The sequence below is a fragment of the Serinus canaria genome, chromosome 4A, assembly GCF_022539315.1.
Source record: "Serinus canaria isolate serCan28SL12 chromosome 4A, serCan2020, whole genome shotgun sequence".
Lineage (NCBI taxonomy): Eukaryota > Metazoa > Chordata > Aves > Passeriformes > Fringillidae > Serinus > Serinus canaria.
Genome location: NC_066318.1, coordinates 8,323,381 through 8,341,125, shown reverse-complemented (window position 1 = coordinate 8,341,125; position 17,745 = coordinate 8,323,381). Strand labels below are relative to the sequence as shown.

The window sequence follows — 17,745 nt, the reverse complement described above, 5'->3', positions numbered from 1 at the left end:
TTTTCTCTTTATGTCTGGGTAGTCCCTGTTAGAGTGACTGACTGGTGATTTGCTTTTCATTTGCATCTTTCACAATGCAGAGGTCATCGGGACCAGGCACGTCTGTGTGAAGGCACCCAGAAAAGAAATAGCTCCTCCTGGCCCTAACCATGTATGAATCAGATGGTTGTCACTTATTCTTCTTCTTTCTTAAGACACACTTAAGAAACATAAATACTTAGAGATCACCCATGAATTTTCAAATCATAGCCACAAATTTTCAAATCATGGACTTGGTGTTACTGGCTGTATTGCTGACTGTGGTAGGCACATCCTGACATTTTTATGTCACATTTCCCTCTTAAGATTATGTCCAAAATAAGTTTAAACTTGGAGCTAAGCTTTGGTGAGAGAGACCCAGCTGTAAGATGCTCTACCTAGCTGCCATATCCAAACATGTTATATTTTTTGTCCCAGGATCTAGAAGTACAAAAGTTCTCTAAAGATGGCTAAACTCATAGTGAGGACTACAGGTCTTGCTTTTAAGTGCCTCTGGTGAGAACTAGATTGTTGACAGGTGACTTGAGGAGACATTCTTGGATATCTGTTTTTCAAGCTGTCATTAAAGCGAGCCTTTTAAAATTACCTTTCAGTGACTTTGCTCAGAAGTTCTTTTCTTTTGAATAGAGAGGGTATAGCCTTTCTTCACTGTAAAACATGACCCTCTGGGGCATGCAGTATGTTTTAGTCAAGGTCAAATTGTCTTGTTTCTAGTGAGTCTTATGTAGAGATTGGATCTTAGGAGAAGAGACGTGCATAAAGAATAAAAATTCTGGGTGAGTGGGGGGTTAGTTCCACACAGATACTTTTTCTGCTTGAAGGGAATGGGGCCTTGAATGGTACCTCTGTCTGGATTCACCACCTCTTCCTCTGTTGGAGGAAGTAGAGATTAATATAAGAGCACTTAATTTGTAATGTTGTGCTGGTTTAGCACTTAATTTCTGAGCTCATACTTTCTATGGTGTTATTTTCTTTTACCAGGGGAATCTTGAAAATATGTCAGATGCTAAAGGAATGGTAATGAGGAATTAGGATTTCTCCCTTTTGGGCATAGGAGGTGGTATTAGACAACAGTAGGAAGAAACCAAAATACAGGACAGAAGTATTTGGAACAGTACCAAGGCTAGGTACTACACACAAGCCACAGAATCATTGCACCTCTTGACCTTTGGTTCAGGGAGCAACTACAGCTCTGTCAGCCCACTTGACAAATTATTAAGAATTAAAAATCAAAAAAATTCAGGGGTCTGTGATTTGTAACCTCTGGCTGTCACTTACACCATGGGTGGGGAATTGATCTTTTCCAGACAATGACCCTATAAATATGCAGGAGTGAGTGGGAGTCCCTGTGAAAAAAGTTAAGACTTGAGTGAAACCTTGGAAGAGTAAGTAATGACCTGTTGTTTTTAGGATGTTACATTTGTGTGATCTGAAGAAGAAAAATTATGATAAGCAACTTAGTTTTCTTTAAGCAGATCATCAAACCGTGACCTTGGTAACCATTGTGTGAACTGTAAAATTTGGACAGGAATAAATTTATTAAACTCCCACGAAGTGAGAGGAAAACAGTCAAATGCTCGATTAAGTCTAAGAGCTGATAAAACAGCACATTTATAGAGCAGCCAATAGTGAATCTGGTTGTGCATTAATGCTTTGGATGCACAGAGATGGTTGGTGGTGAAGTTACTGCTTGTTGGAGGTTAGGATTTTTCTTTTTCTTTTTTTCTTTAAGAGAATTTTGTCCCATTTGTTACCTAAGAGATGATAACAACCAGCACTTAAGAGACAAAAGAAGTGGTCAAGGTGGGGGAAAGAGTGCTGCTGGTTACTCTTTTACTTGAGAGGTTTTCTCCTTGGAAGGGCAGAGATGCCATGAGATTTTGGCTGGGGGTGAAGGGCTGGCCTTTGCCCCATCTCGCTCTCTCACTCTCAGATCGGAGGGGAATGATTAAATTGCTGCTACTGCAGGGAGAATTCTCTGCCGTGTGGAATGCAGCCCTCTACTGCTTCTACTGCTGTGGGTGAGCCTTTGCTCCTAAGAGCAGCCACTGAACTGGGACCTTATTAAAACCTGATCACACTGGAAAGGACCCTCACCATCTACTCAGGTGCTTCAGGGGAAAATCCCGGAACCCTGACCTTCTTCCCCTTCCCAGAGGCCGCGTCTCCCAGCTGCGTGCGGCACCTGCTTGCAGAAACCCGGCTGCCGCTGCCCAGCCCTGGTGTTTTCTCTGCTACCTCAGGCTTTTTTTGCTACACTTTAAACTCAGCATTCCTTGCCCAGCAGGACACCCGCTGAGGAGTTTCTGCTACAGTTTGTTTGCTGCCCCACCCCAGGGTGTGCCTGTCTCTGCCGCCCCAGCTCTTCTCCGAGGTCCCTGCTGCAGCCGTGCCACCATCCGGCCTGCCCGCCATTAGCGCCTGAGGGAGCCGCGGCTGGGCCACAGCGCCCCCTGCAGGCGCGGGGGAACCAGCACAGCCTGCCCGGCCGGGAGCCAGCAGCGCCCCTGCTGGCCGTGCCTGGAACTGCACCGAGGGCGGGCTGGGCTGGGTTTGTGCTCCGCTCGCCGGGGCTGCCGGCGCTGCTGTTTGCAGGGTTGTACAAACACATACTGTCCTGTATCTTCGCCTGAAAGCCCCGTAATGACAAAGTTATAGTAATTTGGAGGAGAGTGGGTTATATTTTCTATTCTAAGGGAGGTTCTTGCCTTCTTTGGCAGACACCTGTCCTTCAAACCAAGACATAGCAGTTGTTGCTCTAACCCAAAATGAGCTAAGATGAATGTACAGGTTGATCTCTTCAGTCCTGCAGTTAGTGAGCCAATAAAAATGTCATTAAAATAGCTAGAGTGTTCAGGGACATGAAGAGATCTAAGCCTGAGGTGCGCTGTTCCCTGAGCACTGCTTTGATAAATACACTTCCCAGCTTTTCGATCTACCACCGAAGTCTTTGAATGTAATAAAAAACCCAGTACAATGAAAAACTGAATCTGTAAGGGGAAAAACCCTAGTGTGGATCCTCTTGTATAAATATGCAGTTCAAAATTAGGTAGGTTTTTTCAATCTAGTAGATATAAAATATTGAACCATGTTTCTGCTGCCTTTCCTCTTTATAAGAAAATAAATGGGTGTGGCTGGGGGTGATTCTGAGCATATTAGAGACAAAGAATTTCTACGTGACTCTTTTAACAAACCACCCTCACTTAGCAGAAACACAAATGGGAAAAAAAGAGTTTTTTTTCAAAAGTTTTGAATATTTACTTTAATTTGAATTCAGCCTTGGTGCTGATTAATTGTCTTGAATCCAAAACAAAATGAAAAATAATGAAATGATAATGAAATAATAATGAAACTCCAATTTCAACTGTCCTTATCCATTTCTTTAATCCTCCCTTTTTCCCTTTTGTCCTTGCTTCGAATTCAAGCCAAGCACAGCTTTGCTTGCTTTTGTTTTTAGACCTGTTAAACTCCCCTGGTTCTCCCTCTGCTTTTCTGTTTGGTTCGAAGCTGGCTTCAGTTTGTGGTTCAGAGCCAGCTCCAGGTGGCCTGGGGATTACAGATGCCTTGCCATCAAGGAACAAAGAAAACTGCTTTGTGAACTCTGGCAAAGCTAAGCTCTTCTTCCTATTTCCAGTTGAGAGAGTAGGCCCAGTGTGTAACTATTCCCTTGGAATAGAGAATTACAGATCTTTGTTTCAGTGTGAAAATTCAAGACAATTTTTCTTTTTTGCACTATGGAGTGGTTCTGTCTTTTCTTCCCTCTTCCTGTTCCCCATATGACCACTACTACTCCTTATGGGATTAGAACCCACTAGAAATCAACTCCTATGGAAAATGGATGGTTTGGAAACGTTTGAGAAAAGACAAATTGTTGAAAGACCCAATTCCAGACCCATGGGTATTTGTTTCCTTTACATGTATATGGAAAATTCACCTGACATTTTCTTGTGGGTTCCAACATTTTCTACTTAGATACAACTCTTTTACCTGGCCTCACAACACGAAGATTGCCACTGGAAGCCCTCCTGCGTCTTCCTCACCACATGGAAGCTGCTTGCTTTTCATTCCTCTTGTCCACTGTTTTTGACAGCAAAGCCCAGGTCACCTGTAGCTTTGCTGTTGTTATATTTTGTTCTTTTTGTGTCTGGCTTTCCTCATTAAAAATGGCCATATAACCTTTCCTGCCAGCCAGAGACTGCTGGGACCACTGACCTCCCCCACCAAGCTCCATGACCATGTACAAAAGTGGATCCTCCTTTTAATAATTCATAGGCCATCTGTTTAGCTTCTGAAAGAAGAAAATCAAAACCGTGGGGTTTGTGCTAGTTTATCTACATACCTCTACCAACCAAAAAATAATAATAGAAAAAGACCCTTACCATAAACAATTTAAAGGAAGGTCATGAAGGAGAGTACTTGTGGACACAGTGTTCCTAAAAACAATTGGGAAGAAAGAACTGGATGCCTTCCCAACACGGCAGCTCTATGGCCTGCCTGAGAGAACTCTTTAGGTGGGCTCCCATCAGTGTCCTGTGTGGCCAGGCTCACCCTGTTCCCGTCTGCTTGCCAGGTGTTAAAAACAAAGTTGTACCAATCCTCTTTGTGATCCCCCTCCTGAGTTCTCCCTCAAGCTGTCAATTTTAGAGAGCCCCTTTTATGCCTCCAGAGCCCACAAGGCAGGGAAGACACCAAGAAAAAATGAGCACAGATGCATCAACTGCTCAGAGAACTGAGAGATGAAATCTAACGGCCCAGCCTTGGGGAACAGCTTGCCCAGCACATGAGGAATGGCTCACAACTTAGCAAACTTCAGCTCCCAGACTTCTCCTACAAAACTGAGAAAAACAGCAAGGCTGATCTACTGATTCCTTTTGCACATGTCTTGAAATACCACTGTTTTCCAGAGCTGACTAGATTAAAGGAAGGCTCCTGCTTCAGTCACTGTCATTCCTGCAGAAATTGCCCTTTTCTGGATTACCAGCAGTAGCAGTAATATGAGTGGCTGGTGAAGAACCATCCATGAAGCTTTCAAGTCTATTGCTTTTGGCTTAGTGAGGGCTTTCTTCATTGTGAGCCTGAATAGATTTACTGTCTTGGTCATGGAGTGTGAACAAAAGTGATAGTACTCCCTAGGCACTTAGTTTCCTCAATTCTACTCAATCCTAATTGTAACTAATGAAAAGCATACTGCATTTTTAGGTTGTGGTTCCAGGATGCATTTTAAATAGAAGTAGCCTCCAGCACTGTTCAAAACGCAATCTAAATAATGCAAGATTGTTAGGAGAAAATACAGCACTATTAAATAACACCAAGTAATGGACAACTATTCAAAAGCATTTTTTTTATATTAGCCTGGATCATTATTACTGAGTACATGTGACCTTACTTGCACTCAATAATACTTATAGTCTTTCAGGAAAGCTAAATAATCATTAATCATAATAATTACACTGAGTGGTTGTATCTATATTTTGTGGATTTTCAGTACTATAAAAACTCTCAAATATGTTTTGTTTTCTTCCTACAAGAAGGGCAACCCTTTTCAAAAGGTAATTTAGGAGAAAGTTGACTTATTTTCCCTAAATTATATAAGCCCACCCAAAATGATAGATTGTTTTCAGTCCAGAGAAATTTTCTTTCAGGTAAAATAATATGTTTTGTGCAGTTTGTGAGAATGAGACTTTATTATAGACTCTCAACTGAAACACATCACATCAGTGTGCAAAGTGAGCCTTTTCACTCAGAAGTGAGGGAATGAACATAATATCCACGAATTTTATTACATAGATGTACAGGTGGCATTTTGAGGAGAAGTGAGAAGGAAGGACGAAGTCTGTGGTTTTGCTGAATGCATAACACTAATGATGCTGAAAATGGGATGTTTCTGAAGATTGCCTCCTGATTTGCCTTGCAGATGGCTCTGTCTGCCAATGCCTGCTTATGCCACACCTTTGACAAGAACCCATTTGTAGTGTTTTGCCAGCACTTATTTAGCATGAAGCTTTGTGCTCTGGTGAAGTGTCCCTGTAGACCTTTTTATTTTCTTCTCAACTACAGGCTCCCTTGACAGAAGGAAATGTAAGAGTCAATTTGTCATGGAGCATTTTGGACTTTTTTTTTAATAAAAAACACTGTCCTGGGTTTAGTTGGTGGGAGTGAGGAGTCAGCATCTCTAGTGTCAGAAAAATATTTCAAAATATAGAAAAGCATTTATTTTCCAAGTGAAGTCTGTTTTGTCTGTGACAGTAATGGGTGAGTGGTCTCCTTGTCGTCTTCTTGATGCATTAGCTTTTTCATTTTACTTTCTCCTCCCCATCCCGTTGAGGGGAGTGAAGGGTGCCGCTGGTGGGAGGCTGGCAGCTGGTCCAGGTCAACCCATCATGCTATCATTGTGCTGTAGAATTTTGTACAGGGGGTCCTTCTCAGGGAGAAATCCTTCCTGTGTGATGTGATTTAACATCTAGCACATAACCCTTCTTCTCAAACGTATAGCACTGCACACTGGAGTGAAATCTCCTGAAGGTGGGAGAGAACAAGGGTGAGGATAAGTGTGGGGGGGATGCAGAGGAAATGGGACTGTGTCTCCTGACCAACATTTGTGGTGCCAACAGGTTCCTGTGTTCATAGACTTGCAAGCTTGAAAGAGCTGCTGTGCTGGGTTGGATCACTTGTCAACAGTATTTCTTCAAGGTTCTTCATAGTCTTCACAGTCAGAAGTGAGCCTTTATGTTTCCTAGTAATTCTTCTGTGCTGGAAATGCACAGCATGGCTGTCACTATTTGAATGTGTCACTCAAGTGTTTGTGAAAATGAGGGCTTGACAAAGAAACTTTCTGTGCCAAAACAAACATGGTGAAAAGAAGGCAGGATAAACAAAACCATCTTTCTGTCCCTGCAGAAACTCAACGTATTGCATGAAGGTGTCCATGTCCTTGACGGTAGCTGAGAATGAATCTGGGCTTTGCTACAACAGCAAGATCAGATACCTGGAAAAATCAGAAGTCACTAAGAGAAAGACAATCTCCTGTCCTGATATTGAGGATTACAAAACAGCCAATCAAGAGCCAGATGTGGTGTGGTACAAGGTAACTATTGCTGTCTTATTGCTGTTAGGCTGAAGCTGTTCAAAACTTTCCCTGTTTTCAGTCTGAGGCTTAGAGCTGACTTTCTCTGAGGCATTGGTGGTTTGTGACTGGTCTGGAGAGTGTTTTCCCAGTATGACAGTTTTTCAGGTAAAACTACCTAGCATAGTCATTGTCCCACAGAAATCAGTATCAGTGAGGATGTTCTGTGAGACTGCTCACAGGACTTCTCTATCAGTGGTACCACCTTCCCAAGCCACAGTGCCTCTGTACCAGTTTGTACCTGGGTGTGGTGTCGCCCTGCACTGGAGGAGAAACAAAGGGAGGCACCTGCAATGGAACCAAAGGTGTATCAGCACCACCAGCTTCATTTGTGCTGCCAATTAATTTTTATGGAGTCTGTCAGCTAATTTCATCAAGACTTGTAAATTTTTACCAGTGTCTTCCAGAATCTGCACTGAAATCTGCTGAGGTTCATTGAGTAACTGTCATGAAGTCAGTTCATTTTAACTGAGGTCAGTTAGATACTTTTACTACTTTCCAGGTAACTCATCCGCCTGCACCTTCTCCAGGGACTGTCAAGTATCATACACCATTTTCATCAGCAGATGTATTGGTGATGAGTTTCTGTAGCTCCCCAAGAAAGCAAGAGAATGAGTAAAATATGGGTTGGCTGGCAAACATCAGGTAATGAGACCTCAGCAAGGTCTGGCAAATTTTGCCTGTTGTCCTGACTGGGGTCAAAGTCTGATATTTAAAGAGCCCTTGTGTATTAGTTGAGGGCTAATACCCTCAACTAATGATGCAAGAAACAGTAGAGAAGAATAAAGAGCTGAGAGTCAGAATGAACCAGAAATAGTTGGGGCAGCAGGAACAGTTCAGCTGAATCTGTGGAAAATAGAGTTTTGATTGTAGGAGTTTAGGATAATCTTAGTTCAGGTAATACAGACAGAAACATACAAACTAGTTAAAACCTAAATTTGGAGTGTTTGATTTGCCAACCTTAATAACATTCTTTAAAGAATATTTTGTATGAAATAAGTAATATGGGCAGACTAGCAGATTTTTTTCCTCCTTAGCAGGTTGCAGCTGAAAAGAGCAACTCTAAAAGTTGTCGTTTATTTGTTTTTTTACAGAAATCTCACATGTTATATCTTATAGTAACAAAATGTGTGCCATAATCCACTGTTAGTGTGAAAAAGTTTTTCTTTTAACAGTTGAAGCTCATTCTCTCAGCATATGGGTTGATATCTTCAATGTGTTCATATGTTATTTAGTTAATCATAGAATATCCTGTGTTGGAAGGGGCTCAGAGGGATCATTGATTCCAATTCCTGGCTCTGCACATTAAGTCTGAAATCTCAGAGCAAAGAGGATACTGAAGAGAAGCTGCTTGCCCTCTCTGCTTTGGTATTACTGAACACCAGATTACTGAAGATCTCAATTTTTTGCAGAAGCACACTGAAACATAGTCTGGCAGAAATGATCTTCAGCTGTCATGGAGCGGAAATGAGTCTAAAGAAGATGCATGTGCAGCCCCACATCAGGGATGCCTTGTACTGGCCAAGACAGGGAGTGGAAGGGTCTGTTCCAGAATCCCACCTGTGTTGTCTGGGTGTCACACACAGGTTGTGTGACGCTAGGCTGGAGTGTGGCAGCTGACTGACAAATCACCACTGAGGTGAAACTGAACAGACTTTGTCATTGGATGATAACAGTGAGACAATTGCCTTCGACAACCTTTAGTCTGGCTTAATAGTGAAAAGAGACATGAGTGAGATTGCCTACTACATACACCTTCTTATCTATAATGAACAGTTAGAAATTATCAGTTGGGCTCTTAGAGAAACATCTTTGTTACCTAGACCTGAGTCTGGAAGCTCAGCAGTGTGCAGTCAAAATATTAATGTTGCACAGAAGGTGTGTATGTCAGGTTATCCCTTGAAACTTATTTCTGAACAGTTTTGGATATTCTAGAGACTATTATGTTACTACTAATACAAGTCTTCATATTCAAAAGAGCAGAAGTCCAATTTCTAGAAAATATATAATTACATGGATTTCAAAATAATTTGGTGGATACTGGGATAACCCCTACAAACAGCAGTCTAGGACTTAGGAGCATGCTATGGGAGGCAATGTGAGTAACAAAAAGCGGGTCCCTTCTCTTGAAGAATAGTGTAAAGTGTTATCCTGCCTTAGGATCTGACCCTCACTTTCCAAAGAAGACGTCAATTTCTGGTCATAGCACACTGGATCCGCCTTAAAATCCTGTAGACTTTAAGCTTGATGTGTACATAAAGTTAATAAAATCTGTGTACAGATTTACTTCTTGAGTAAATCTACTCCAGAGGCACTGGTGGGAGCCAGTGGGAGGGAATATTCCTTTCCATTGTGCTGGAATATTTGGAGATTTTCACCCAGGTAGGGAGCATAAGTTGTTTGAAACAGAACACTAGATAGATAAATAAATATGAGGAAGTCTTTGAGATTTCATTATTTATTCCTTCTGCTGAAAAGAGAAATCCTTGTGTTCGTGAGAACCTGCCAATTCACTGGTAGTCAGGGAATTTGGACTTGACCTATGAAATACCATCAAACAAGACAGTGATGTTGCTTGCCCACTGTGTGCAGAACCTGCTCTGCCTTCCAAAAGGCTTCTCTGTGTTGGGGGATTAATGACTCTTAGCTAGTAATTGCATCAATTTACTGGGAGTTAACTGTAATTTAAACATGTTCTTAATTATGCCTGAATAGAATTCCACATGCACACCCAGGACATAATATAGCATTTGCTGTGAGGGTTTGTTTTAACAGTAGTATGAGCTTCACTTCTGGCTAGAATTACACTGCATTAAATATTTATTTTTAAAGGTTTCCCCAATTAATGCCATTGATATATGCTCAGCTCAGTTATGCCTATTAGAACTGTTTTGACATGATGTGTGGGATTTTTTTTTAAAGTAAGTGTGTGTCAAGGCATGATTGAATGAATGGGATTTAAGAGTAAGAGCAGTTTCATGAAAAATCAGCTGGCAGTGGGAAAAGGTTACATCTTGAGTGTGGAGTCTTAATGCATTTTCATCATGTCTTTTCTACTACTAGGTTGAAAGGAGGGCTAAGAGAACAATCAAAATGTCAGGTGAAGGACAGAGAGTTGTTAACTACCCAGAAAAATAGACTTTTGAGGTACTGCCACTAGATTTCAAGGAAGAGAAAAAGAAGCATAATAGTGTGCACTTTAATTACTGGGGGGAAAAGAACCCCAAACATTTCAGATGTCTAAAAAGGTAAATAGTCTAGAAAAATAAACTTGCAGATTCTTCTAGCAGGTAAACATATTGCAAAAAGAGAAAAGAGTAATCAATTGGTTAAAGCCTTTGGGGGAACTTAGAGCACCTTCCAGTACCTGGAGGGGGCTTAGAAGATGATTGGAGAGGGACTTTCCACAAGGGCATGTAGTGAAAGGACAGGAGGGAATGGCCTTGGAATGAAGGAGGATAGGTTTAGATTAGATATTAATTTTTTTCCTGTGGGAGTGGTGAGGCACTGGCACAGGTTGCCCAGAGAAGCTGTGGACTCCCCATCCCTGGAAGAGTTCAACACCAGTTGGATGGGGCTTGTAGCAACCAGGTTTACTGGAAGCTATTCCTGCTCATGCAGGGGAGTTGGAAAGAAATGGTCTGTAAGGTCCCTTCCAACCCAAACTATTCTGTGATTCCACACAATGAGTCATGCAATTGAGCACTTTCCATTTTAGGGAAATTAGCAGACCTCTGACAGTAAAATCTAGATTGTTTTCAGAATTTTGTTTCTCAGCCATTTTCCTGCTTCTCCCCTTTTTTGCTTTTAGTTTTGTGTATTAAATATATAAACAAGCATTTTCAACATAATTTTGTAAAGCCTGCATAGTCAGCAGAATAAAAAATAATTAGCTGAAATTTGGGAAAGAAAGGCTTATAAATAATCTTTAATAGCAAGCACTTCAAGAAGATACAAATACAAATAATAAGGAAATTAGTGGTACAATTCCACTAAAACAACTCCTCGATGTAAAACCACAATAGCACAAACATTGTTTTTGCTAAATTATTACTCTTTGTAGTAGTAAATCCTTCCTCTACTCCTGTAGTGTCATCCTTCTTATTGAAAATGTTATATGCTTTATATAAAAATATAAAGCATATAAAAGTGTATCTTCCATCTCTTTGTTCCTAAGCTTTTAAAAATAAAGTAGTGAATATAAAATTGGTAAAACAGGTTATTTCAATGCTGCACTAAAGGGTGCATATCTAAAATATGCTTACTTTGTGTGTTCTGGGAATTGTATTCCTTCTAAATTAGGATTGAAGAGGACTGAATCTTATTCTTTGCCCAGTGTTCAGATTTAGTTACACTGAGTAGGTGGTTGAGGTACCTTTCAATGGATCCAAAATTTCAAGCTCAAATCAGAAAGGATTCAATGGCATTTCCTGGCTCAGATTTGTGTCCTGAGTGAGTCTCAGCACAGTAGATGGGATCTGGGTCATTCTCTATCACCAGTGTTAACTAAAGTTCACTTGCAAGACAAGATGATGCTTCCTTTACATCTGCTCTTTGGAAACAGAGAGATGTGCTGATCACTCTGGTACCTGCAGTAGTGTTGCACAGTTTCCAAATCTGAAATCTGATTTGGCCTCCTAGGGACAGGGAGAACTCTTTAGTGCTCCCTTTTCCAGTGCAAGGCCAGAAACTCTCAGTCCTGTCTTTTTATTTCTCTGTCGTGGTCCTTGAATTTTGATTCTGACATGGATTTTGAATACCTATGGAGTCCATGAAAAATTTATGTTTGTGTCACGCTGATCTCTTACTGTGGTACAATGTATTTGCATGTTGATGTATTTTCTTGTTTGGTTGTTTTCTTAAGAGAAAGCTTTGTTCTATTTTGTTTTCTGTGTTTCTGACACTGCTGTTGCAGACGAGCAGAAAATGGGGCATAGGTGTGGGCATGTCACCAGTCTCTGAAGTTGCTGAGCCTGATGTAACTGATGTGAGACTGCAGCAGTCTGAGAGCTTTATTCCAAGCTGCCACCTTGAGAGAGGGAGTAGAGAGGCATTGAAGGTACTCAGGCTCTCTGTTGCTTTGTGTTTCCTGGGTACAGGATTAGCCAGAGCCTCTGGAGCTGCTGGGACTACTGAGTGCTTTGGAGAACTCAAAAAGTATGGTTTTATTCCAGGGAGAACAGGCTTGATGTTAAAGATATTTAGAGGCAATAAATACATAGTCCTAAGGTGTCATTTTCAAGAGACAATGATTAAATTTGGACCGTGCTTTTAGTTCAGAGCATTCCAAGAATGATTCAATCATGAGTGCTGTTCACATGGCAAGTGACTGATCTGCCTGCAAGGATCCCGTATGTTAGGAAAGGGAGAGCCTCTTGCACTCTATCACACCCTATCCAGAAGGACTCAAACATGCTTCCAATAGGACCACAGTTTGTATCAATGAACCTAAACCTGCCAAACAGCAGCTAAGGACTGTGTGGGTGAAGTGTGTGAGAGCTGCAGGCTATCAGTGCCATGTCCTGCATCACAGGGTGCATGGAGGGGTGATGCTGCAAAGTGCCTGATGATTGGAAAAGACTGAATCAAAGCTCTGCAGGTGCTGGAGAAGCTGGTGCTGAGAAATAAAGCTGTAGGGAAACCAGGCTTCTGAATTCTCTCAAAAAACTGCTGTTCTTCCTGTTTTCTTCTACTGGTAAATGACGCTGGCCTGGGACTATGTATAAAATTTGCCTTCAGGCTAACTCTTAACAGATGTTGCCCTTACTCCATTCAAATTGAGACATATTTTAATGGTCCATCCTAAAGGAGAGGTCTTGGCAGTTGTTATGAAGAAAAAGAAGATACTTAACCATTGCTTGAAGGCACCATGTATTAAACACAGCCCATGCGATACAGTAGGAATAACTGCACCTAAAAACATTTCTGTTTCATTTCAGTCTTCAAATTAATTACAGTTTCAGATCTCTCTGCTTTCTGAAATTATATTTGAATTTTAATTGCAAAATATATCTAGGTAGTTGTTTCCTTATGTATAATACTGAAAATATGACCACACAACACTGTCTTATGTTGTACAAGCCAGGTAATTTTGTCACTGGATTTTTTTTTTTGCAGGAATGTGAGCCAAAAATGTGGAGAAGTGTTGTAATTCAGAAGGGAAATACTCTCTTAATTCAAGAGGTCCAGGAAGAAGATGGAGGAAATTATACCTGTGAACTAAAGTTTGAAGGCAAGCTTATACGAAGGACGGTTGAATTGAAGGTTACTGGTAAGAATCTTTTTTCTATGCCAATAGGAAAAAAATTAAAGCTTTGAAATAATAAGAAAAAATGGTACTCACGTGTTGGGGAAATCTGTCAGTGAATCTGTTTGACAGAAATAAGTCCAAAGCAAATCCCAGTAGCTGAGCAGTCCCAGACTCAGGGAAATTTATATCAAGATCATCTAAAATTCCACAGAAGAGTGCTTTTACCTTTTGCTTTGTACAAAACCTGGAAATGCTCCATATTTTTAAGTTTTCCTTTAATTTATGATGATCAATTTTTCTAGTCTAAGGATTGTCTTTAGTGAAGAGGTTGGCACAACCTATTCCAAGAGTGAAGTTAGCAATATTGGACTGTCAAAACAAAGTAACCTGCTTGTCAGGAGGTCATACACTCTATGGTTCTGACTCCATGGAGTATTTAACAGACAACAGTATTTTTCTCTCTATTTTTGCCAGGTATCAAAAATGAACAGCTAAAATAGGTATTGTCTACTGATGTATTCTTGCTCCCTTTTCATCTCATTATACAGTATGACATCTATAATTATTACTTTGCCTTCTGAGTCTGTGGAACTTTGCAAGTACCTGAAAACAATTGAGGTTTTCTTCAGCCTTTCACACAAAACCATATAAACAAATGGTTAGGTATCTTCCCCACATACTGATTAAAACAGGGCCCTACTCAAAGCAGTGACTGGTAGAATTCCTCTTTCTTATATCAAACTGAATTATTCCATATGATGTTTCTAATATGTTCTTGGAAAAAAGTCATCCCTTTATTTTGAGTGGAATCAGATTTTTTATTCTTGTCATTATTCTCCATTTCCAGTGAGTTCTTTTCTCTGTGTGCCCTATGTCATGTGACCCTTTATTGTCCATTTCTGGTCATGGACAGAGCTCTAAACTACTGATTTGACCTACCTGATCCTAGACCTGAGATATGAGAGAGGATCTAATGTATGAAGATATAATAACTGCTTTGTGGGTGGTTGCTACCCTAAGTAGCATGCTGGTCTTCAACCAGAATGTGAACTAAGTTTGACAAAGTGAAAATGAGATGCATTTAACTCAATTCCTCATGATGGATATTTTATGCTCTCCCTCTCATCATGACCTTGCTAGAAGTCATGTGTTCTCTTCATCATTTAAACACTGTGGTGTATTTATGCTTCACAATTTAAGGACTTTGTCCTAAACTAAATAGAGAATTTATTACAGTTATTTCTCTTATTTAAAAGTTTATTATCTCTATTATTTAAAATGTAAGTATGAAATATGTCAGTGTTCTCCTTTTAGCAAAATGCTTGAGAAGGGGAAGATTTTTCCTCTTTTAATTTGGTGTGAATTCACATTGCATTAAATTTTGTTTAGTTTATAAAAGCACATATGTTTGTAAACACCTTTTCCAGATGGAAATGTTTGGGAGACACATCTGATGTTATGTGTTTGCTGATTGAATCTCTCCAGATATCTGAAAGAGGCTAGTAAGTTTATGTAAATAAAAACCTAAAAATGTGGATCAGAGCTACAAATGACAGTTTGAATGAGTCAGTTTGTTTCTCTTGCTTTTGTTTTGTTTCAGTTGGTGAATTTTACATGTTACTGTAGGTTTAGGTCTTTGCTGGGGAGAGGTCAAAGAAAACTTGTACAACAAACAGCAAAGGATTGCTTGTGTTGTGTGGCTGTCCAAGCCAGGTGGGGGGTCCTAAGGTCAGATCACAGGCTGGGAGCAGGTACATGACATCCTCAGGGACTTGGCTGAATAAATGTTGTGGTCCTTCAGGACTCATCTCAGTATGTCCAGGTCTTTCTTGTAATGGAATTGGTGTTGCACTGGGCCCCATTTTTCATCTGTCTGAAAAAGAGTTCTCATCAAAATATTGTACCAGGAGAAGCTGGAGGGAGAGCCAGAGCTCTGACTTCTGAACCTGCTGGTCTTTAAAATCACTGTTAGCAAATACTGCTGAAGGATGGGGTAGAATTGTCTCTGCTAGCCTGCAGCACAGATGTGGAGAAAAGGATCATGCCTGCTGTTTTCTTCTGAAAGAGTTTTGTGATGCTGTTTCTATTACTGGTACTTATTACCATGTCTGAATTGGCATTTATTGGCAAGTGTCTGAGTTCCTCTAACATAAAGATTTTGAACAGAAAGACTCTGTTGGACACTGCTAGCAGCCATGGTAACCTGAAATTGTTATTGAAGAGTTATTCTGAAAGTGAAATGGGTAACTCCATGTCTCCCTTGAGCAAGGAGAGATGCACTGCCATGGAGAGAGGGGAAGCTGGCTTAGATTCCCTGTAGTTTTTCAGGCATTTGCTGAAGTACACAGTACAAAGTGCACCAGTTAGGTGGATGAAGTTATTTATCTCTTGATTGTAAGACAAGGATCTTTTTTTCTTTGAAGTCACATCAAATATGGTACATGAGGTTTTTAATCCTTTGTGAAGATTGTGGTAGTTATGTAAGTAGCAATATGAAATATTTTCTATTTGTAGCTAAATGCAGAATGGGCATCTAAACAGTGAAACTTGAAATCAGAATAAATGCAGTGCTGTCATAACAGAAGCTACATCAAAAGCTTTAGGAAAATTTCAAGGTGCAGGAGCCAGAAGCACCATTTTAACTTGCTGTTGGTAAAACTAATCAGAATAGTTAACGAGATCCCAGACAAATGCAGCAGTTCTGCTGAAGATGTGATCCCATGAGCCAGCCTGATCCAAGTTAGCAGCAGACAAGAGAGCAGCTGTGGGCTGAGGGAAGGATGTCTGCCTGTTTGGTATTTATATCAGTGTTGCCTAAGGATTTATTTCAAGTAGAGGCTTTCAATTGGGGATAAAACCCTGCTCTTATTATTTATCCAGCAAAGTCCAGTGATGTCATTAGAGCTATTAGAAGGTGTTCCTTTAATTTCCTATGACAAAGTGTCAGCACAGTTGTCTTAGTGGCTGTGCCTGTGGCAGGGAGCTGCAAGGACAGTGTGCTTTCCTTGGATCCTGTCTTGCCTTCTGGCCCTTGCAGACCCAACTGGAAGATCTCAGTGGGCCAGTCAGAGGTAGGAGGGGAGTTCCTCCTCCCTTTCTTCTTGTGACTAAGTCATGACATGAGCAAGTACGAAGGAATTTGTAACAAAGAAATCTCAGCAGTCTTAGATGGAAACTGAAAGCTGTCAGTGTGTGATGCCTGGCCAGGGGAATGCACACAGAGGGATCTGAGTGGTTTTGGTAGGTGAGCAGAGCAGAAAGTGAACGAGTCAGATGGCATTTGCAGGAAGGGGCAGCTGGACACAGGGATGGCAGTGTCATTTTCTGGCTGCAGTGGGTAATGAACAGCTGGGTGGGATTCAGTTGAAAAAGGACTTCATAGGCTGTAGCTCTTCAGGGTTCTGAGGGAAAGGCTTGCAGCCTGGAATATATTTGAAAAATATTTTGACAGAAAGTATTTATAGGGAAAAATCCTGAGCTACAATACAGCACTAATGAGCAGTGCCTAAATCTTGGTGTTTGGGTGCATTTAACAATAATAGATTGTCAACAAACCATCTTTTTCATCACTAGTTCTTCATGGGTTTGTTATATTATGCAGACAGATGTGAAACAAGTCTTGTCAGCCTTTTTTTGCTGAAGAAACATGACAACAGTGTTATCTCTTAGCAAAGAACACATAACCCTTCAGTCTATGTTAAAAAAAAAATATTGATGCCATTTTACTTTGCTTCTTGGTAGCTTTAGAGTTACAAACAAGTGAGATTAGAAACTGTGATCTAGGGTTCTAAAGTGTAAAATGTAACAGAAACTCAGTTTTTAATTAGATAATAAGTTAGAGTGCAACCATTTGGAAAAAACTGAATGCACTAATGTAAAGTTACAGATAATCTACATTATTATAATTTATTAAAATTACAGTTATTCAGGAATATCAACAATCAAAAGCATTTTAATGAGTATTGTAAATGCCGACATTTATTAAAGAAAAGTTATACTATTCAGATTAAAAGAAAAAAAAGCCAGACTTAGAATGTAGTGTTAGTTTTGAAAGGCATTTTTTGCATCTTCCTGTTTTCCCCAGCCTTACTAACAAGTTTACTCTGTCTTGATGCACAGCAATATTTCAATAGCTTTGAGGGTGAAAGGTGCCATGGTGAAAAACACCTGCTGTGTTTATCTGCTCCTTCAGCACTCTTTTTGCTTTGGAACACTGGTCTGTAAGGGCACAGGCTAAGAAGAAAATTCAAGGAGACATATCTTGGAGCTTTGGGAAAGGGTGATGCCTCTGAGAAGAGAGCAAGACCTGCTCTGACAGCGTGGCCCAGGTGCC

At 40.5% G+C, this 17,745-nt stretch overlaps 1 protein-coding gene across 4 annotated transcripts in view; it reads left to right on the top strand.

Moving 5' to 3' along the window:
• Positions 1-17,745, top strand: part of IL1RAPL2 (interleukin 1 receptor accessory protein like 2) — a 338,979-nt gene that overhangs the window by 182,609 nt on the left and 138,625 nt on the right. For all 4 annotated transcript variants that reach the window (XM_009090378.4, XM_050974550.1, XM_050974549.1 and 1 more), the window contains 2 exons: positions 6,937-7,123; positions 13,280-13,433. In XM_009090378.4, coding sequence (XP_009088626.1) covers positions 6,937-7,123; positions 13,280-13,433 — 341 coding nt within the window. The remainder of the gene's footprint in view (positions 1-6,936; positions 7,124-13,279; positions 13,434-17,745) is intronic.